This window comes from Chenopodium quinoa, unplaced genomic scaffold (genome assembly GCF_001683475.1).
Source record: "Chenopodium quinoa cultivar QQ74 unplaced genomic scaffold, ASM168347v1, whole genome shotgun sequence".
NCBI classification, from domain to species: Eukaryota; Viridiplantae; Streptophyta; class Magnoliopsida; order Caryophyllales; family Amaranthaceae; genus Chenopodium; species Chenopodium quinoa.
Genome location: NW_018742484.1, coordinates 7,764,229 through 7,787,154, shown reverse-complemented (window position 1 = coordinate 7,787,154; position 22,926 = coordinate 7,764,229). Strand labels below are relative to the sequence as shown.

Sequence of the window (22,926 nt, the reverse complement as noted above, 5' to 3'; positions counted from 1 at the left end):
CTCATAGGATGATTAAAAAAAGACTAAGTGGAGAAATTTGGAGCAAGCCCATCTATGTATATAATTTGCGATCTATGTAGTATTAAACTTGTCATAGTGGTTTGTCAAGTCCGGTTGTGTTCAGATAAAGTCTAGTCTAAGTTATATTTCAATTAAATGATGCTTATTCAAGAGAATCAAGACTTTGAATATTGACCTAATGATTACACGAGTTTCACAAATAAGTCATCATAAATGATAAATATAAATATAGTGGTTAATGATCAAATCTAACAATATTCGTGTAAAATATCATATCATGACATCAACAATACAAGGTATTTTATGAAAAAAGCTCACAATCTCAAATCACTATCAACAATGTCAATTCGAGTCTAAATAGATTGTTGGTTGATGATTACAGTTTATAAATCTCTGAGATTAATCATGTACACTTTAATACAGGTACAGGATAATTAAAATTATTATTGTTGGATTGGATGACACAGACCATACAAGTACATTATTGTTAGAAGCCAAACCAATTTTCATAAATTGCAAAAATACCCCTTTTTAAATTCATTTTTTGATCTTTTCTTTGTTTATATTTATGGGTGTTTTTGACTTTTTAATAATTGTACAAAATTACCAAAGATAAACACTACGCCGCCAAGGCGCCAACACTCCGGAGGAAGGCACTGGCTCGCTGCAGCAGATCAAGCGCACGTAGCTCGACAGCCCAACTTCCCTTTCTCCAACTTTGCCGATGTTCAACCCTCATTTTCTCTCTCCTCTGCTCCTAATTTCTCGAAAAGGTTAGACCCCTTTTGAATTTCTCCCCATTATATGATTTATATCCTAATTATTAAGCATTTAATTTTTGGGGTTTGCTTAAACCCTAAACCCTAGTTCATATCTTCACATTTTCTGTTATTTTTGTTTTGTGATTTAAATTAAATTTCATATTTATAAGATCTGAAATGCTCTGATTGATGCTAACTTTTGCTGTTAATTTTCCGTTTGTTGGTGATTTGATGATTTCAGGGTTCTGATTTTGGTGATGATATCTGAAAGTATCAATCTTTTTCATTAATTGTTTGAGAAATTTAGTTAATTTGGTTTTTTGAAGATGGCTTATAGGCGTAGTGTTTGTACTCGAGCTACCCTTTTAGCTCGACGAATCAATCCTTGTTTTAGTTACATTTCTCATGACAATGACAAAAACAATAACAATAACAATGATAAGCCCGAATTGTTGTCTCGGCGGAAAATCGACGATTTACTAGCCCAAAGGAGGTCTTTTGGAACTTATAGTAACAGTTCTAGGGCATCCAGTAGTTTATTTCATCATCAAAGATCATTTTTCCCTGGACATGGAACTGGGGCTATTAGTTTTCATAGATATATGTCAACTTCTGTTGGGGAAGCGTCAGATAAGGTTGGTTTCATTAGTGATGTTGCTGAGGTTATGAGTGATACCACGATGGACGCGGTTGTGTCTCAGGCCCCTGTTTTGAGTGAAGTCGCAACTGCTGCTGCGGATTCTGCTATACCAGTTGCTGCTTTGCAGTATTTGATTGATGGGGTTCACAGTTTTACTGGTTTAAATTGGTGAGAATCTGAAATGATTCTTCTTTGTTCCTTTTTTACTGGTTTGAAATTGATGGATGCTCTCTAAATTTTGTGAAATTTTCCCTTTATTTTAGGTGGGCTTCAATAGCTCTTACGACTCTGATGATTCGTGGGATGACTGTCCCTTTCCTGATTAGTCAGCTCAAAGCCACTGCTAAGTTGACGGTATTGATATATTGATATTCAAACTTTTTTTCACCGTCTTTAGCTCCCTAGTTGCAACATCACTTCACTTTATGTAAAGAGCATGTATAATCTTGTATGTAACATGGAATAGTTTATCATATATAGCTTATGAGGCCGCGTCTCGAGGAAATCAAGGGGGAGATGGAAGCCACGGTATGGTTACCAATTCCTTTTCTTTTGATTAAAATTAAACTTTTTTGTACTATACTATCCATCCAATCTCTGTACTTTGCCTTGTAATGTTAAGGAGTGAATTGTTCATTCTGCTTATAAGTTTCTTATGTGTGTGCATGTGTGTTGGGAGGGGAAGAGGGGTGGAAAAGGGTTATATATTGCTGTCTTCTATGTAGTGGAGCCTTATCCAGTGCTTTAATTATCTTCAAACTTTGCAAAAATATTTAGCAATTCAGAACCTGTAGTAGTATTTATATCGAGGTGAGCCAGTACTTTGTGATTGTTATTTGGAATTCTTGTGCTCGTATTACTGTTTTTACAATCGTAAATTTAGTGTAGCTGATGGCTCTTTCACCTTGCAATAGGCTGATATTTTTTATTCCATTGTTATCACCTTATGGTCAATTCCTTGCATCTGTACACAAGCTAGGAAGTTCTTTGTTTTGGTTTCATTTTTTATAGACATACATATGCAATTATCAACTTATTTGATGCATGCATGCCTTGGATAGGGACTTCTTTGACTTTCCTGGTCTGTGTCTGTTCAATAAACCTTAAGAATCTTTGGTGTTTCCTTACAGGGTAATACGGATGAAGGGAGACTGAAAATGAACGAGATATTCAAAGAGTAAGTCAGGCATGAAGAACCTCACATGAACTGTTTTGTTGTTATTTGTTTGTCTGGGATAGGTATGCTTACTTATCTTGGTGAATGGATGTATTCGGCTCTCTGCCAGAATTGGAACAGGCTAATCTGATTATTATTGGATACTGGCTGTAGTCTGTGTGTTGATTAGTTACACTGGACTTAATGTTACATATTCTGACCTCTAGATAAGCTGGAACCGTGCAATTTATGGACATATTCTTATTGATTTATATTCTGTAGTTTTATATACACTTCTTTAAGTTGGACTTTAAGCTAAACCCCTGGAGCTGAAAGGTGATATACTTCATCGAGTAATGATAAAAAGCTCCAGGGAAAGTATTTACTGTTCTCACAAATCACTTATGACGTTACGAGCAATGTGCTAGGCAAGCGGTGACTAGGTGAGGAGCTTGTATTGGGGGCAGCATGGGGAAGGGAAATGGAAAATCTCCTTCAGGTTTCAGCAAATTTAGATGCTATTAATGCCCATCAATCTATGCGTGATTAACATAGAAAAGGCTTTGGTATGCTGTAAGTAAAGGACTTTTATGCCTAGACTAGAGTCTTTATTTAGAATGATAATTTAAGGATTTATATTGGGTGCTATGAGCTATCCAACTGTACATTCTGCACTTTGACTTAAGCTTCTTGCATTTGGAGCCCTTATTCATGTTCTTTTCTTTTGTGACCTTTGGGTCTACCAGATTGGGTTAAGCCATGACTTAAAAGCTTTCGTAGGGCAGCTTTTCAAACTCTACTAGTTGACTAGACATGGTTTGAGGTTCTAGACTTCTAGGCTTTCATTTGCTCTTGAAGTCTGAATTCATAGCTTTGCCCTTAAGGCCTCTTGGATACACATTTTATAATTTGTCACCAAAAAGTTGTGAAAGTTGCCTTTGGCATGTGATTTGGAATTGTCCATGATATAATTTCTGGTACTTAGATATGCTGTAAAAACATCAAAATCTGTTTATTTCTTATGTGGACACAAACTTCCGGTTATATGTAGAGTTGAGATATGAAAGTTTGAGGTACAAAAATGCATTGGTTAGAGGGGTTTTTGAAATTTAAGTGTGAAATGCTCAATAAATAATTTAAATTCGTGGGTGTTCAAAACAATCTTGGAGTGAGTATTCTGTACAACCACCCTGTATAAATCTTGCCATGGGCTTGGTTTGAAGTTGTCTAAATGTACACATCATGACGTGGAACTGGAATAAGTACCATCATGTATATTGTTTAAGAAACTCAGCATTTCTGATTTGAGGAATTCTCTATACTTGGTCTATTGGCTGTAGTTGATCGTCGACTTTGTTTAGTATGCTATTAAAATTTCAAATATTTATTTTCTAAGTTAGAGTGAAAGAAATTCACCGACTAGGTGTGGGTGTGATTGCTTTAAAAAAATATAAAGAAAAAGAATAGAAAGAAAAGAAATGATGTATTCATAATTTTCATGCTTTACAATCGAAGATAATTTGATAAACTAAGCATTTTGGGTAAGGAAGTCGATTTTGGCATTTAGGTTTTCTGCATTGAATTGAGAAAGGTAGAGGAAACACTTTAGGCTGAGGGAAAAGAAAAAAAATCAAACAAGAAGGAAAGTGAGGAGGGAAGCAGAAGAAAGATGAGAAAAAAGAGGTGTAAGTGTGTAACAATTAGGAAAATCATGCTACGTGGGATTTCAATCCATGACTTGTTACTTTGCTAGTGAGGAATGACTTACACACCATATCACTACTGTGAGCTGTTTCATTCCTCCACAAAGTTTTTTGTGAGCTAAAGTTTATACTTTTTACTACTATTTGGGAAAATTATTCAGTAGCCCTGTTCTGTAGAACGGCTTGAGCCAGCTTATTTCCCAATCTGTGAGTTCTGGTAGGTTGTCAATTTCTGTAATGTATTTGCATGTTTGTTCTGTTGGAGTAATCCGTTTCTGTATTCTGTAGTTTTCAGGTTTTCCATGTGTGTGTTCGCTAATAATTTGATAAATGCAGATATGGTGTTACGCCATTTACTCCTCTTAAGGGGCTTCTTATTCAAGGTCCTGTCTTCATCAGTTTTTTTCTTAGCTGTAAGTTGATAGTGATAATCTTTTCTTGTGGTGCTGGCTATGGGAAAATACATTTGCTTACCACAAACTATATATGCAGATATCCAATATGGCGGAGAAGGTTCCATCATTTGAAGAGGGTGGAGCGTTTTGGTTTACTGATCTCACAACTCCGGATGCTAGGTATATCCTTCCTGTTTTGACGGCTGTGACTTTTCTAATTACTGTGGAGGTATGTATTTATAAAGCTGTAAATCTTATTCTGGATCTTGTACTTCTTATGCTAAAGAGTTGTACAAGACTTTTTACTTCCCTTTGTGCTTAAAATCTGTATGGCTCTGGTTTGCGTCTTTATTCTCTAATTATTACCCTGTCTATCTTGTCTCAGTTGAATATGCAGGAAGGTATGGAAGGCAATCCCGTTGCTAGCACTATGAAAAAGTTTTCAAGAGGCCTTGCTGTTCTTACTGTCCCATTCACCATGAGCTTTCCAAAGGTATTACCCCCAGTCCCCCACTTAAGTTATCTCAAAATATTTGTACATTTAGATGTTATCTGGGAATTATCATTTGATCTGGTGGGTTGGTGATTAAGTGAGAATAGGCACTAGCTGTTTAGTTTTAAATTTATATTGTAGTAAGGTGATCCAACCATTGGGCTGAGACACCTCCAGCAATCTGGTAGAAAAAAAACAACTAATTTGATGCAGGATTGACACTTAAAGAGTTCAAGTAGAGTGGTAGTATGAATAGCTAGTTGATGAAGAACCTCACCTTGGTTGGTACTGCTGTTAGGTTTGCAGGGTAATTCACAATTGGTTGCATAGTTGCATTTGTTGTTGCATTTCTATTTTTTTCAATGCTCCTTTTTCTATAACTTGGAGCCATCTTAATGTATTCTTGAAAATAGTGTATAAACAGGAAGAGGGGTTAGAACTAAGGCTGTGTTTGATTCAACTTATCTTGTGAACTTAAACTCATATGAACTTTTCTAAAATTATTTGTACTTATTTGTCTAAACTTAATTTAAGTTCAACAAAAATAATTTCAGTTTAGTAAAAGTAATTTTAGTTCAACAAAAATAAGGTGAAGAGAACAAGGCCTTAAATGGAAAGAAGTAGATCTCTACCCTTCATTCATGCTTTTTCCTTACATCTTTTTTCTTTCACTCCAATATTCAGCATCTTCAGTTCTAGCCTATTTTAACTCAAACTTGGTAATTAGTGTCGTATAGGCTTGTTCTCCATGTGTCATCTCTAAAATGATTTGCGTGTTTTTAGTCCAAATGGCAAGTGTCAAGCCCATGTAGAGTGTCAACTGTCAAGTATTTGACTCAGTACTTGAGGTGTAATAACAAGTTTGGGTACCGTAGATTCTAGTTGGCTTGTCCTCCCTGCCCAGCGTAGTTATGATACTGTGGGTAAATAGCTTAGAGAGGTGGAAGTTCCGCAGTTATAATGCTATGTGCTTGTCACTAGTGACCAATATGACCGATGATTAATTCATTGATCCCTGTAGACTTGTAAATCCTGCGATCTTTCTCTCTCAGTTCTGCCTCTCCCGTGCCCACCTAATATCTCCCTGTCACCAAGCCCTCATCTGATGCCTCTCTCAAGTCCAAGCTTATGGTTTAAATTATGAATGATGACTTATGTATTAGATGTTCAGACTGAGGAATATGATAATAAGGAGAGATCTTTCTTTTATAATGCTGTTCTATCAAGTTGCCTTATCTTTCTCTCCTCAGATTTCTCATCCGTTTTGGACTTCCACAGCCTTTCCTCCTCTTTTTCTATGATCCTCAATACCTTCCCCACTTTATCTCCTTTCTTTGCTCACCGTCTCATTCTCTCTCTTCTTCCCATTTACTACTAGCTTTTGCTTCAAGTACCTTCCTTTGTGTGATGGATGCAGCACGGACCTTGCTGATGCCAATGAGGATCCAGCAGGCCTCAAAGTGCTAATGAAGGTGGAGCTTTGGAGGCTCTGATCTTGAGAGAAAGAAGGCCGGGCTGTTTAGGTAGGTCAGGAGAGGTTATAGCAAAGTCACGTGGTTGGAGAAAGGTGTTTGAAGTAGTGCTTAGAAAATAGGATAGTGGATAATAAAGATCTAGAGTTGATGGTCATTTCCAGTTGAGAAGGAGATAGAATGACTAGGACAGTGGAGTTGAGAATTGTTGGGGGCAAGAGTCTTGAGGTAGTAAAAGTAATCTGGCTACAAGGGGTAGTGTAGGGAGTGCCTGTAGATAGAGAGAGCTATGGGTACTGTGTATCATCAGGGAGGAATCTTTGTCCTTACCATGCAACTGAAAAGCTTAGATTAATGTCCAGTATCTGTAAATTGTTGAGTGGCGACTGACTTTTGGAGGTGGGGGTGCGGAAAGGAGACAGTACAGGTGTAGAAGAATGGATATGACTAATGAGTTGGAAGGGCCTCTCTGCATATTTTCTGGATTTTCCATCGGTTACTTTGCTAAAAAAAACACTTGAAAATTGGAGAGGGTTTGCGATAACGAATTAAACCTTCACTGACCAAGTTTTGTCTTGTTTTTGTCAATGAGTTAATGCTAAGAAATAATTTAGGGTGATCATTGTTTCTTGGATTACCACAATAACCTCTAAATTACCTATTCAATTCCACCATAATGAAGTGTTGGTGATAACTATGTAATGGTGATGTATCTTTCCCTTTGTTTTTTCTATCTGATTTTCATTCTCTTTCATCATATCTATTCTTGATCCATTTACAGTTGGCAACCTATTCTTGATCTTACCCAATTTTTTCACTGAGTCTCTCTATGTCAGTCCTTCCTCCTCGTCAGTATGGCTCTTGGTGTTCCTCCTGCCCTTTGATTTAATTCTCTTTAACACCATCCCCTCTCCCTACAAGCTTTTTCTTCCCCCTCCATTCCTCTTCCCTGTCAAGAGTCTCAACTCTCTCTTCCTCCACTAACATTATTGTAGGCTTGAGCAGTTGAGCTACTCAACCTGAAAATGAGTGGCCAAGAAATCTAACATTTGCCTGCCATAGTGAACTGGGGTTAGCCTTTGGTTTATCACAACTTAAAATAGGGTTTTTGAACAAGAGGACACTTTGGCAATCCTCTTGTTTTCTATTAAAATCCTTTAAGCCTTTCTATTCGTATTGATTCTTGAGGATGGAGTTTTTTTGGCTCTGAGTGTAAGCCAGGGTTATAATACGTAGTACGCTTCAGTATGCGGAACGAGTACGAGATCGCAATATACTAGTTAGGAGAAAAACAATATGGTTGGGGGTTTTGTTTAATACGGTTTTTGAAATCATAATACAATATGAATAATACACCCTAATATGTATTAAGTTCTTTTTTTTTTTTTTTTTTTTTTTTTTAAAAAAAAAAAAATCTTGGGAGAAACTGGTGTAGAAGGCTTAAATCAGAAGTTTGCAGGGGGAAGAAGTATTAGGTAACCTTGTAAAAGAAACAAAGTGAAATAGGAAAGCAAAAGAAGCAACCAATGAACCCCTTCCTCCTCTCCCCACCACCCTCCTTGTTTAATACTATCTCTATGCATTGGGACATCACGATACGCTAAAATGGGAGTATTGATACGCAAAAAGTATCAAGTATTGGAACAAAAATCTTAAATTGGAGTTAGTGGGGTGGAAACCCTGGTGTAAGCTCTTACATTATGCTTTTGGTAGTTATATTAGCTTTAGAAATGAGAGAAGTCGGTTCCTTGGTTGATAGGAGAGATTATTTGAAGAAAAGGAGAGAGAAAAGGGGGAAGGTTGGCCTCTATTAATGGTAATGATAATTGAAGAAAGAGAAGAAAGTAGGAGGGATCCAAGCTGTTATGTTATTGTGTAGGCATTACCATTATGGTGATATTTGGTATGAAATAGTGGCTTAAATTCTATCGTGGATTGTCCTGAAATAGTAACATAAGCGCTATTAAATATAGAGTTACATTTTACATCCCCCCCCCCCTTTTTTTTTAATGTTATACTTTCTCTGTTCACTTAATAATTGCATAAGGTTGGCCAAAATTTTTGATCAAACTGTTGCAACTAAAATTGAACGGAGGAAGTATAAAGATCTGTGTAATTGTTTTAGAGATCGTTTCATGGTTTAGAACACTATTGTTCATTTTGCAATTTGAATTGGGTGCACGCATCATTTACACTATTGATTTCATGAATCCTTTGAAAGATGGAAATAAAACAAGGGATTCATAGTGAATTTGTATTTTAGATCAGTTTTAAAATCTAAATAATTTATAATGTCTTTTGAAAAATGTTCATCATAATTTATTCTCCACCCCCTAGTGTTGTGTTTCTGTTCATTCTTTTTACTGCGTACCTATATGGTAATGAGTGGTGATATAATGAAGCACATTTATGCACTACCATTAACATTCACATGAGGGTATATCCACCTCTCATGATTTAGACTCAACCTATTAAAGAACTGTAAAGAATAGAGTTTCTGGCACAGGTATAAGGCTGGGGGTTGGGTTCTAATCACCTCGGTGTTTCTTATCTTCTAGTTCTGGCATGGGTGGTTTTAATTAGTAGATGCTTGAGGTGGCAGTTGGTGCGTAACAAAGGCAACTGGGTTTATTACCTACGGGAGTTTATACTTTCCAATTAGTGTTTGGCTGTAAAAATGTTTTAATTTATAATGTGCTTTGTTTACTTGAAGCTATGCATAGTTCATAGCTGTTCTCTTAAACAGTACATTTCCCAGATATTTCTTTGGCATTTAATGTGCGAGGTTCTTGTTTATTATCTGGACTTGCCATGTTATTTATGTTGATATGTTTGAGCACTTGGTTCATGCTTCACTAATTTCTGATCTCCAAATTGACTTCCAAAGAAAATGGTTTTGGATTAATTGCAAAAGCCTTTTGTAGTCGCGTGGGATATACATGTTTGTCAATTCCTATACATCAATGAGATTTCTATATTGTATGGTGTATGTACTCTTTGACCTTTGGCTATCAAGTAGGCAACTATACTCACTCATTTTATGATTTATAATAAATATTTGTCTGCTACCTTTGTGAGCATTCTTAAGTCTGAGCTTGGTTGAAGGCATGTACAGTGAGTAGTTTTAGATGAGAACTGCATAATTGTAACCTATAAGTTTATCACCGTCTTTGTTAAAGCTGTAAGCTCTAGTGTATTATCTATCTGGTATTAAATATCTACTGTTATTTAGTAGTACATATCCATTATTATCGGGACATGTGAGTAATAAATTCCATGCATGTCTGTGCAGGCTATATTTTGTTATTGGATTACTTCTAATTGCTTCTCCTTCGCATATGGAGCTGGTATGTTTTCCATTCTTCTTTTCTGTCTACTGTACAGGAGTAATGTACTTTTAATGTTTTTGCTCTTTCATTTGAAATACCCCCTCCAGTCTAGAATTGATTGTCATATTGCCTTACTCTTTATCAAAGTCATGTGATTTATACAAAAAGACCCTTCATTGCTGTTATGCTATATTTTTCCTCTCTTCTCCACTTAATTTTATTAATTTAGTGGTCACGTCACTAATTTGTTATCTAATCATAAACCATCACAATAATAACTTTTCTAGACCACCAAATAATCGAATATAGCATACGTGAGTATCAGTTATACCAGTGTAATCTCATACTACACTCAATATGTTGTTAGAACAATACAAGACTATAGTCATTTCTTCTGTTTAACATTATGTAATAAATGTAAACTCTCATCTCATGACGTAATCTTTGTGACGTTTTTGTAAATCTAATATCTACAGTGCTCAAAATTCCTGGTGTAAAGAAGTCCTTGGGAGTCCCAGATATACCAGTGCCACCTCCTGGCACAGAACAAAAAACGTCTGGCTTCTCTCTCTTAGAAGCGCTAAAACAAGCCACTGCACCCCCAAAAGCTCCTGCTGCATTACCTGCAGCTGCTGATCAAGCAAAACCTATCGATGAAAAAACATCATCATCATCGGCAGTTCTCAGTCAACGCCTTAAAAGTTTAGAGAGAAAAGTGAAGCAGAAAAAGAAGAACAAGAAGCGATGATGGTGTTCTCTGCTCTTATTTCTATCATCTTGATATTTGGTATTATTTGAATTTTCATCCACCTTGTACTATAGAATAATTGTATCACTATTAGGGAGAGTAGCAAGATTTTGCCCTATAGAATATAGAATACTACAGGTTTTCTTATTGATGGTTAATGGTTTTGAAGAACAAGCAGTCGAGCCGTATATCATGATATATCTGTCTGTTGGGGTGGTTTTTACAGACAGCAGGCGGAAATATCTGAGCATTTTTTTGGTTATAAACCTGATGATATAATTATCATCACTGTTTTGGTTTCTTTTTGTTAGTTGTGTTGGGAATTTATATAGATTTCAATGCAAGTGAGATATGACACTCTCGAATAATAAATATGAAAAGCATATTCATGTGTAATTTAATTTATTATTTTTACAATACCTGTTTGAAGATAGCTATGTTCATTTATGTATTGAAATTGTGCAAAAGTTGATTTGGGACTAGCAAAAGAAAGGGATACGTAGAGTATTTTTAAATTGGAATGTAATTGAACTTTTCTTAGCTAAAAATATACTCTCTGTTTTGGAATAATTGACACACTCCCTTTGGTATGAATTGTATAAACATTAAAGTTATGATGGGGGTTATAAAATGAGTTGTTTAAGGTAAAAGTAAGTTAATATAGTAATTAAAATTTAAAATTGTGGTCTTTTGTCAATTATATTACTATATCAGTTATTTTGAAACGTATATAAGAGAAAATTGTGTCAATTATTTTAAAATAAAATGTGCTTGAAATTGATGCACCTCAATGTATTATGCTTATGCTCTTAGTAAAAGAATGAAGTTCAAAACAAAAGAATATACGTAATTTTCGTATTCGAACATCTTAACTTGATAAATGAACATTATTGAGTTTTTAAGTCACCTTAACAATCATAGTGTATACGTTTTGTTCATTGTCAACAATTAAAACTTTAAAAGTAGAAGTTCTATTAAAATCAACAATCATAGTGTATCCGTTTTGTTCATGCGAGGTCACCTTAATTGCAGAAGTTTAGTTGGTATTAATTCAAGTTAAGTATAAACATAAGCACAAAACTTAAAATGAATGCTGACCATTGATATTACCTAATCAACGGTTAATATCATACGCGTGTCATTAACCTTCTTCTATGTTTTCATTTTCTCCTCTGGAGCTTTTCACTTGAAGTGGCATCTGAGCAGTGAGCTTCTCTCCTCCATTGAAGGAGCTTCTGAGGTAGGATAATTTTTCTATTTTCTTTTATGATCGAATGTCATTTTCACAATCTAGGGTTTAATTTCACACTGTCGTTGATATAATATTTTGTATAGTTAATTTAGGGCTCCTCTAAAGTAGATTATTGAAATATTGGTTGTAAATTATGGAGTTATGAAGGAAAATCATTGTATTTGCACCCACGAATTATTAGTTATAGTTTAGAATTTGGATTATGATATTTGATTTCAAATTATGGTTTTGAAGAGACTGAATTGAATTCGCAAGCTAAAATTTCTGTCCGCCAATTGTGTGTATGAAGCATTTCATGTAAGTATAAATTTATTATGGATTTTTCTTCTTGTTAGAAGTTGTATCTTGGAGGGGTTTTGTCTTTATTTTATTATTCAACTTATGTAGAATTGAGATTGTTAGTTACTTAGCTATTGGGATTGTTCGAAATTTCAGTGACTAGTCAATGAGTTGATCATGAAATATTGGAGGAGTTTGATTGCCACATTTTCTTCCCGGGTCATTTTAAGGAATTGGATTAAATTTTGACATGCCACACAGTATCGCTTTTGTTGATTTTTAGTTGAACCTGTAACTCTGTAAGTAATATGGAGTATTGAGGCTTCTTGTGTAAAGATGATTTAAGGATTAAGACCATGTTAAAATGAAAAATGGGATAGTTTAATCATATATTTGTCGAATAAAAAAATGAGAAACCATTTTGGATGGCTTAAAATAGAATTAGATGATCATATAATGGTGAATCTGAGTATGCCAACATAGTATAATTTTTAATATTGCTAATTAAACCATGGTAAAATTGGTATGCAAATGTGCATGTCTTCATGAGGCATTTAGGGGGCTGGAAGAAATGACAACGGACTACAAACTTTTCTCTTAGTAAGTTATATATTAGATTGTGAAGCTCACAACTTTTGATGTCTCTAGCTTGATTGTTGTGGTTGTTTGTATGTGCAAACTAAAACATGGTATGCACGTATTGGTAAGGGCCCTAAGGGGGGCTGGGAAGCTGTGCGAAAAAAAAACTTAAGATGGTACCTGGTTTTACACTTTATAAAGTCAGTTGATGAACTAGCAATACGTATATGTATTCTTCACTTAATTCCTGGATAATGTGGGACTGTGGGTCACTTGTTGGATGTGTTAAGGTTAAAGGTTTTATAAAATCTAAGGTTCAGGTTCATGCATGCATCCTTTCAATATATGAAATTGATGTGATCTTTGAAGCTTTGAGGACCGAAGAATGCTTTGAAGCTTTAATTTGGTTTGATACTTGTACTGCCACATGTTGCAGTTGTTCTTGCCCTAATGTTTTTCAAAGTAGTGACAATTGGGCGCAATGTTAACTGCTGTCTAATCTTAGTTGCGGTGTAATCATTGTAGCTTAAGGGTCAAGGTAGGCTAGTCTATTAGTCTGTTGCCTCTTTCCATCATAGGATTATTTTGTAAATTGTATGCACTGAATGATGATGTAACCAAATCAGAGCTTATCAGGTAGTTGTCTGTGTGTTGTCTGAATTAATATGCTTGCTACTAGCTGCCGTAGGCTGCAGTAGCTGATTTTCTTATAACCTTCCATTTACTGCCAAATTTATCAGATTTCAGGTGAGAGTGAAGAGTTAGGAAAAGGAAATGGAAAAGGAAAGCTTCAGTTGTTTTTTAAGGTATTGAGAGATCTGGGATTCTGGATGTTAAAAATGGATACCTTATACTAATCTTGCTTCTTGATTATTTAGATATAAACACCAATGAACGTACGATACTCCTCTGTTTCACTGTACAATTGTTTCATGAGTATATACATACTGTTAACGCTTTCCAATATGGAAAATATAACTCTTCCTGTGCTCTTTTTAGGATGTCTACAAAAATGTGTTCCTATTACTTAACTCTCTTTTTCTCACACTCGTTTATATCTCATGTGATGTGGGCCCTCTTACTCACTAATCTCTTTCAATCAATTTTTTCCATTCTTATTTCCCCACTATATACCATAAACCTACCCTATCCAACTGATATATAATCCTCAAGTGTGCCTAAACCTAACAAAAACGTTATTTGTGGACAGAGGAGGGAGTACATTGTTTTTGCAATGATACTATCCAATGTGGTATGAAATCATATGATATCTTGCAAATGAATTAGTTTTGAATGCTTTTACTGTAATTGTTATTGTGGATGATAGCAAGGCATTCTTGGTGTATTTTTGAATCATGGAACAAGTGAGTATGCAGCATTCAAAATCATAGGTTAATCTGTAGCTATATGTGCTGGTTTTGTCTCTTACTTGCAATAGTTGCTTGACGCCTTAAGATTTTAGTGTGTGTGTGTGTATTTGGAATTTTGGATGTATAGCTGTAAAATTGCTTTTCATTTTTGGTATGCAACTTAATTTGCCATGGCTTTTCAGGATGGAAGGAGAAGGAAACTTTTTATCCAATCTTGATGATGAAATGAGGGAAATACTGGCAGAATTTATGGTTGGAGTTATAAAGTTGAGTTAGTGGAAGTTGGACGGAAGTATCTCATCAGATTTCAGCAGGCGCTTGAGTTTCTCCGACACCCTTCAATATATGAATCATCAGAACTGGTCAAGAGCATCATCAAAGCAAACGAAACCAAGAGGATTACTGCATATGTAGAAGCTGGGTGCATCAATGCTTTTGATAACACAAATAATGTAAGTCAGCTGAATACAAGTTTGGGTGACCTTCGGGATTGTCTAACCCAAGCCAAAATCATAATAGACAAACTTGAAAGCCTCATGGATAAGGCAGGCAATGCTTTAATTATGAACAAGTAGTTGCTTCCCAGAAGCTTGATGCTGCTGGTTGTGCATCGTATATAGCAGTAATCTACAGCATGTTAAAGCAAGACTATACAATGCAGAATAATATTGTTTCTTCGTTGAATTTTACAACTTCAAATGGTGAATTAGAGAGCTACTGTCTGATGTGGATGTTAAGGCCGTTTATAAACGACGATGTTATACATCAGGCTTTGAGACATACAAGTATTAGATAACCAATTTTACTTTGGATGTTCTTTCATCATCACTTTATCACTTTTTTATTTCCGGAGTACTTGGATTGTGTTGAGTTTCTACCAAAAGTAACTGTATCATTAATTCATTATAAACGACTGGAGAAGTTTGCTCGGAAGTGTATAGTAAGAATTTGTCTGATACTGAGTAGATGTTAGAATTCTACAGGCGGCTATCTTTCTGTTGATTTTGAAGACATTGTATTCTCTGTATGTCTGGGGATCCAGCTGCTCATCTAGACTCCGTATTGGATTCATGATGTATTTGTCTTGTGGTGAATTTTACAACGGCCAGCAGCAATCTATGAGCATGCTTCAAGGCTGTAAGATGTAATATTGTCATAATTTTTACAATTGTAAATACGAGAGGAAATGATTAAAATATTAATTTGCATTTTATAATATTAAAACTATAAATCCTCAATGTAAAGGATTAAATGCAATGTCAACAATCTTAAATTGCTAAAATGTTGAATTTTGTTTCAAGACCTAAAATCAAATTTTTTTTCAAGACCCAAAATCAAATTTCGTTATATTATCTGTCTTTTACAACAATCTATAATTGCTACTCTAAAACCAAAAATACGCGCGGATCACACTTTCAATTAGATATGAATTTATTTATTTTTTTTTGTTTCTTGAATAGGATTAGATATGTAAAATTAGACATTACAAAATTAGAATTAAACTGTCTCTATCCGTCAGAAGTGGTTGCTTAATAAAGAAGACAGATACATCAAGTTTTCGTTGTCGAGCAATGAATCTATTGGGCCTAGATAAATTTGGGTCAATTGTGTATTAATGTTGATTTATGGGCTTGTGGGTATGTCAATGGTGGTAGCTGAAAAAGGTCAATTTGTTTGTTCAAGATATTAACTAGACCAATTTCATACGGATCAATTTTTGGTTTCGGTTTAAAGCATAATTTAGCATGTTACTTGTATTTCATCAAATTGGGATACTTGAAGCTAACAACAAATGAGTAAGTTCTTATAAGAGCATTCACCACAATGAGAGTTGCTACCTTGATAAGCAGGAGAACTTTGTTGATCATAGTAAGCGTTTTCAATAGGATTTGCTTGAGGTGTTTGTTGATCATAGTAAGTGTTTTCAGTAGAAATTGTGAATGTGTATGTTGTTGTGAAGAATTTTGCAAAGATGTATTTCCTAACCTTTGTAGGAAAAGTTGAAAATTGGGATTGGTTATAAAATCGTCACCCAAATCAGAAAAATGTTGAGACATTTGAGAGAAATTAGGGTTGTTGGGATCCATTAGAACAAAATAACAACAATAATTAGTATTAAAATAGTAACACGGATTTTTAAATAATAATTATCGAAACAACAATAAAAAATTATGATAGAGCAATCAAATAATTTTTTTTTTTGTCCTCCAAGTACTTTTGAGGTGGCTCAGCGTACATTCGACGGGGCTTTTCGATCTTCCTTGGAGCGTATTGTTACTGCTTTCAGGGCCTGGGTTTGGCGATTGGCAGTGGCGGCTTGCCACCTTACCATTTGCTTTTGGAGGGCTTGGTGTTTATGCCGCAAGTGATGTTCGTCATTATGCTTTTCTTGCTTCTCGGTTACAGTCTGCTGGGTTGCAGACACAGCTTCTACGGCATGCTGGCATTGTTGGTCTTGGACGAGCTTTTGAGGATGCATTGCGTTTGTTTAATGGAACGGTGGAGTCTGACATCTTGAGTAATCCTAGTGAGGTCGCTGCCCCTAAACTCATGAAGAAATTGGTAGATATATATTTCACAAAGGTTACCGCTTCTGCAAAATCCGCCTATTTTTTAACTCCTCGACAATCAGCATTGTGGAAATCACAGCAGGGAGACCACACCTCTGCTTGGCTACGGGCGGTCCCTATTTCGGGGTTGGGTCAGACGATGAATGCCAAGACTTACTGATGTGTGTTATACTACCGGTTGGGTGTTCCATTGTTCTCTATTATGACGCCATGCTCTGCTTGTTCAAGGACTTTTACTGGGGATATTTTCGGTGATCATGCGATGTCTTGTGCTGGTATTGTGGCCATTAAACATCGACATAATGTTGTTTGGCATACCCTTGTTGATGTTTGCTATTAGTTAGAGATTTCAACTAGAAAGGAGGTGGACATTGGATTGTCTAGAGGTAACAACGGGGCCATCAGACCTGCAGATTTGTTACTTTATTCCTGGGATCATGGTTGCGATGTTTGTGATGATTTGGCAGGGTCTTCTCCTTTGACACATTTTGGGCTATCTGAATTTGTTCGTGGACGAGTTGTGGCTGATGTGGCCCATCGGAAGCGAGTCAAGTACGAATCCAGTTGTCGAGCAATTGGATATGACTTCCTTCCTTTCTCTTTATCTTCACTTGGGGAATTAGATAGGGAGGCTATTGCATTGCTAAAGCGGATCTAGAATTTCTCGAAGTCTCAGGGCATTGGGGCACGTGTTGTTGCTCATATCTTCACTAGGATAGGTTTTGCTATACCTAGAAGAGTGGGGGCCCAGATTGTATCTCGGCTTCCCACTAATTTTTTGTAGGTTGTATGACTTTGTCTATTTTTGAGATATAATAATAAGACAAATTCTCTAGTTTAGGGGCGATTAGGGTTGGGTAGTTTAGGCTTCCACGCCTTTATTCCGGTAGCATCTCCGGCGCTCGGTCAGGTCAAGCAAAGGGTCTGGCTACCACGTCAATTTCCTGTCGAATTTCCGTCGAAGTTTAGGCAGTTTCAGGGCAATTCGGGGGCAGTTTCTAGGCGAATTTCAGGCGAGTTCCGTGTTGATATTCAGGCAGGTTCCATGTCCATATCCCGACCATTTTCCAGGCACTAATAGGTCAGGCGGCAGCGGTAGGAAGAGAGTATCACCGCTGCTATTCGTTCTTGGTGTGAGCCTGGTGGTTCTGTCCATCTTGTGCAGGATACGTTAGCTGATGTGTCTCCTCCTTTGTTGGATGCTGATGATGAGCATGATTTTTCTGAGCATAATATTAAGTAATGTAAGAGAAAGATTTGTGACGGACATTACACTACTGCGGTTAGGGTTCTTTCGTCTTCTGGTCATGACCCTTACAATGATGCTACTCTTGCTGTTTTACAAGCTAAGCACCCTTCCTTTCCTGATCCTATCTCACCGGATATCCCCGTTAATCAGCCCCTTATTGATACACTTGCTATTGTTTTGGATCAGATTAAGGGTTTTCCGCGTGGTACGTCATGCGGTTGAGAAGGCTTGCGTGCTCAACACCTTATGGATTGCTTGAGTGGTGCCGCAGTTGCTATTTCAGATGAGTTGGTAGACTCTATTACATAGATGGTTAATCTTTTTCTCGCTAAGAAATGTCCTACTGAGTTGGGAGAATACATTGCTAGTGCTTCTCTTACGTCACTTGTTAAGCCTGGTGGTGGTATTCGGCCTATTGCTGTGGGTACCGTTTGGAGGCGTTTGGTTTCAAAGGTTGGGGCTGCTTTAATAGGTCCACGTCTGGGAAGCTATTTAGGAGGTCTTCAGTTTGGTGTTGGTGTGCCAGCGAGTGGTGAGGCTATTCTTCATGCTGTTAATCGTTTGGTTGAGGCTCGTGGTGGTGATGTTGGCTTCTCTATGTTGCTGGTGGATTTCCAGAATGCCTTTAATTTGGTTAATCGTACGGCTTTACAGCGTGAGGTTCGTCTCCGTTGTCCAGCTCTCTCGCATTGGGTTGAATTCTGTTACTCTTCTCCAGCCAGACAGTTTTATGGGGAGCATACATGTCAAGGAGTGCAACAGGGTGATCCTCTTGGCCCTTTGCTTTTGCTTTGGTGCTCCATCTGTTGGTGTGCCGAATTAGGGACTTTTTCGACTTATGTTTGCAGGCTTGGTATTTGGATGACGACACTATTATTGGTGACACCTTGGTGGTAGGAAAGGTTATGGAGTTGATTTTGGTGGAGGGACCTCGTCTCGGCCTCCATGTAAACGTTGAGAAAACGGAAGTTTTCTGGCCCACAGTGGACCCACGTAACCGTCTGGTCGGTGTCTTTCCTCCAGATATTGCTCGTCCTGTACATGGTGTTATAAGTTGCTTGGTGGTCCTGTCAGTGCGGATTCCTCTTTCTGTGGTGAGCTTGTTTCGCAAAGAGTGTCGAAAACCATTGTGCTAATGAATGCTGTTGCTAAGCTTGATGATCCCCAATGTGAGTTGTTACTTCTTCGTGCGTGTACTGGGTTTCAAAACTCTACTTTTCTATACGTACTTGTCCTCCTCGCCTTTTTGAAGCGACCCATATTTCTTTTGATGTGGCCCTTCGAGCTTCTTCGGAGCGCATTGTAACTTCTTCGGGGCTAGGTTTTGGTGATTGGCAATGGCGACCTGCCACCTTACCTTTTTCTTTTGGTGGATTGGGTGTCTATTCAGCGGGTGATGTTCGGCACTATGCTTTCCTTGCGTCACGTTTGCAGACTTCTGGTCTTCAGGCTTCGCTTCTTCGCAATTCTGGTATTGTTGGTCCAGGACCGGCCTTCGATGGTGCTCGTACTTTTTTTAATAGGACTGTGGAGACTGACCTTATGCGTAACCCTAGTGAGATCGCTGCCCCCAAACTCATGAAGAAGTTGGCAGATATATATTTCACGAAGGTCACTGCATTTATAGAATCCACTTTCTCCTTATCTCCGCGTCAGGTTGCCTTATGGAAGTCCCAGCAGGGGGATCACACTTCTTCCTAGTTGCGAGCAGTCCCAATATCAGGTTTGGGTCAGACTATGAATGGTAAGGCTTACCGTTGTGTTCTTTGCTACTGATTGGTTGTTCCCTTGTTTTCCGTTTCGACACCGTGTTCTACTTGCTCAAGGGTTTTTGATGGGGATATTTATGGGGATCATGTAGTGTCTTGTGCTGGGATGGTGGGTATTAAGCATCGGCACAACGTTGTTCGTGATACCCTTGTTGATATTTGTTTTCGCTCTGGAATTTCTACAAGAAAAGAGGTTAACGTTGGGTTGACTAGAGGGAACGACGGGGTTATTCGAGCAGTAGATGTGTTGCTTTATTCCTGGGATAGAGGCTTTGATGTATGTGTTGACTTGACGGGGTCTTCTCCTTTGACACAATCTGGGTTGTTTGACTTCTTTCCTGGTCATGTTATGTCGGTTGCGGCTCAGCGGAAGCAAGACAAGTATGGGGCGCGTTTTAGGGATATTGGCTATAGTTTTCTTCCTTTCTCCTTTTCTTCATTGGGGGAATTAAATAAGGATACTGTTGCGTTGCTGAAGCGGGTTTAGGCGTTCACTAAGAATCAGGATATTGGTGCTCGTGTAGCTGCTCACATCTTCAACAGGATCAGGTTCGCTATAGCTAGAGGGGTGGGGGCCCAGATTGTATCACGGCTCCCCACTAATTTCTTGTAATTGGATTGACTTTGTAGGTTTTTGTTATAATAATAATAATGGCGGGCTTGGTGTTTATTTCGTAGGTGATGTTCGTCATTATGCTTTTCTTGCTTCACGGTTACAGTTTGCTGGGTTGCAGACAAAGCTTCTACAGCATGCTGGTGTTGTTGGCCTTGGTCGAGCTTTTGAGGATGCGTTGAGCCTGTTTAATAGAACGGTGGAGTCTGACATTTTGATTAATCCTAGTGAGGTCGCTGCCCCTAAACACATGAAGAAATTGACAGATATATATTTCACAACGGTTACCGAATCTGCAGAATCCACCTTCACTTCATCTCCTCGTCAATCAGCATTGTGGAAATCGCAGCAGGGAGATCACACCTCTGCTTGGCTTCGGGCGGTTCCTATTTCGGGGTTGGGTCAGACGATGAACGCAAAGACTTACCGGTGTGTGTTGTGCTACCACTTGGGTGTTCCATTGTTCTCTGTCTTGACGTCGTGCTCTGCTTGTTCAAGGGTTTTTACTGGGGATTTTTTCGGTGATCACGCGGTGTCGTGTGCTGGTAGAGTGGATATTAAACATCGGCATAACGTTGTGCGAGATACCCTTGTTGATGTTTGTTATCGTTTTGGGATTTCAGCTAGAAAGGAGGTTGACATTGGGTTGTCTGGAGGGAACGACGGGGCCCTCAGACCTGCAGATGTGTTACTTTATTCTTGGGATCATGGTCGCGATGTCTATGTTGACTTGACAGGGTCTTCTTCTTTGACACAGTTTGGGTTGTCTGACTTTGTTCCTGGACGGGTTGTGGTTGATGCAGCTCATCGGAAACGGGTCAAGTACGAATCCAGTTGTCGGGCAATTGGTTATGACTTCCTTCCTTTCTCTTTCTCTACACTTGGGGAATTAGAGAAGGAGGTGGTTGCATTGTTGAAGCGGATCCAGAAGTTCTCGATCGAAGACTCAAGACATTGGGGCACGTGCTACTGCTCATATCTTCACTAGAATAGGGTTTGCTATAGCTAGAGGAGTGAGAGCCCAGATTGTATCTCGACTTCCCACTAATTTTTTGTAGGTTGTATGACTTTTTCTTTTTTTGAATAATAATAATTGAAATAATAATAATAATAATAATAATAATAATAATAATAATAATAATAATAATAATAATAATAATAATAATAAGGCTTCGCTTCTTCGCAATACTGGTATTGTTGGTCCGGGTCCGGCCTTCGACGACGCTCTAAGTCTTTTTAATAGGACTGTGGAGACTGACCTTTTGCGTAACCCTAGTGAGATCGCTGCCCCCAAACTCATGAAGAAATTGGCAGATATATATTTTACGAAGGTCACTGCTTCTGCAGAATCCGCTTTCTCCTTATCTCCGCGTAAGGTTGCCTTATGGAAGTCCCAGCAGGGGGATCACACTTCTGCCTGGTTGCGTGCGGTCCCGATATCAGGTCTGGGTCAGATTATGAATGGTAAGACTTACCGTTGTGTTCTTTGCTACCGGTTGGGTGTTCCCTTGTTCTCCGTATTGGCACCTTGTTCTGCTTACTCAAGGGTTTTTGATGGGGATATTTATGGGGATCATGCAGTGTCTTGTGTTGGGATGGTGGGTATTAAACATCGGCACAACGTTGTTCGTGATACCCTTGTTGATATTTGTTTCCGCTCTGGGATTTCTGCAAGGAAGGAGGTCAACGTTGGGTTGACTGGAAGGAACGACGGGGCTCTTCGGCCAGCAGATGTGTTGCTTTACTCCTGGGATAGAGGCCTAGATGTATGTGTTGACTTGACGGGGTCTTCTCCATTGACTCAATCGGGGTTGTCTGACTTCGTTCCTGGTCGTGTTGTGTCGGCTGCGGCTCAGCGGAAGCGAGACAAGTATGGGGCGCGTTGCAGGGCTATTGGCTATGATTTTCTTCCTTTCTCCTTTTTTTCATTGGGGGAATTAGAGAAAGATGTTGTTGCATTGCTGAAGCGGATTCAGGCGTTCGATAGGACTCAGGATTTTGGTGCTCGTGCGGCTGCTCACTTCTTTAATAGGATTGGGTTCGCTATAGCTAGAGGGGTGGGGGCCCAGATTGTATCTCGGCTCCCCACTAATTTCTTGTAAATCGTTTGACTTTGTAGGTGTTTTTTATTTTTATTATAATAATAATAATAATAATAATAATAATAATAATAATAATAATAATAATAATAATTGTTTAGTAGAATTGAGAGAAAATGAAATATAGAGAATTTTTGTGATTTTTGAAAGTATATCAAAATATATCAAAATGGATCTGTATTTATAGAGAAAATAATTTTATAATCGTTGGTAATTTTTTTTTAAAAAAAGAAAATTGATTTACATTACAAAAACTAGCCTCTTAAATTATAACCGTTGTTGCAACGGATACAATTTTCTGATTGGCTTATACCACTCACCTGGATGCGTGTCAGCTTTCCATTTGCTGATCTGACGCGCCCATGTCAGCATTTAAAGCCATTTTTTTTTACTTCCTACCCCTCAAAACGATGTGTTTTGATAGTGGG

General features: G+C 37.8%; 1 protein-coding gene and 1 long non-coding RNA gene across 2 annotated transcripts; both read left to right on the top strand.

Annotated features, from left to right (window-relative positions):
* The first annotated feature begins 612 nt into the window (after positions 1-612).
* LOC110719680 (mitochondrial inner membrane protein OXA1-like) lies at positions 613-11,132 on the top strand. The gene is made up of 10 exons (XM_021898659.1): positions 613-794; positions 1,024-1,590; positions 1,686-1,776; positions 1,903-1,950; positions 2,553-2,599; positions 4,618-4,705; positions 4,774-4,905; positions 5,062-5,169; positions 9,934-9,988; positions 10,447-11,132. The coding sequence occupies exons 2-10, from the start codon at positions 1,109-1,111 to the stop codon at positions 10,716-10,718; spliced, it is 1,323 nt and encodes a 440-aa protein (XP_021754351.1). The 5' UTR covers positions 613-794; positions 1,024-1,108; the 3' UTR covers positions 10,719-11,132.
* Positions 11,133-11,698: 566 nt separating this feature from the next.
* LOC110719679 lies at positions 11,699-15,020 on the top strand. Its single transcript, XR_002511152.1, has 3 exons — positions 11,699-11,958; positions 13,569-13,634; positions 14,381-15,020. It is a non-coding gene; the product is annotated as an uncharacterized LOC110719679 (long non-coding RNA).
* Positions 15,021-22,926: the final 7,906 nt, after the last annotated feature.

Excerpts from the sequence above, each read along its gene's own strand:
- LOC110719680 (XM_021898659.1), top strand. The coding sequence starts at position 1,109 with ATGGCTTATAGGCGTAGTGTTTGTACTCGAGCTACCCTTTTAGCTCGA. Across the intron at positions 1,777-1,902 it reads AAGCCACTGCTAAGTTGACG|CTTATGAGGCCGCGTCTCGA; the intron begins GTATTGATATAT and ends TATCATATATAG. Across the intron at positions 5,170-9,933 it reads TCACCATGAGCTTTCCAAAG|GCTATATTTTGTTATTGGAT; the intron begins GTATTACCCCCA and ends ATGTCTGTGCAG.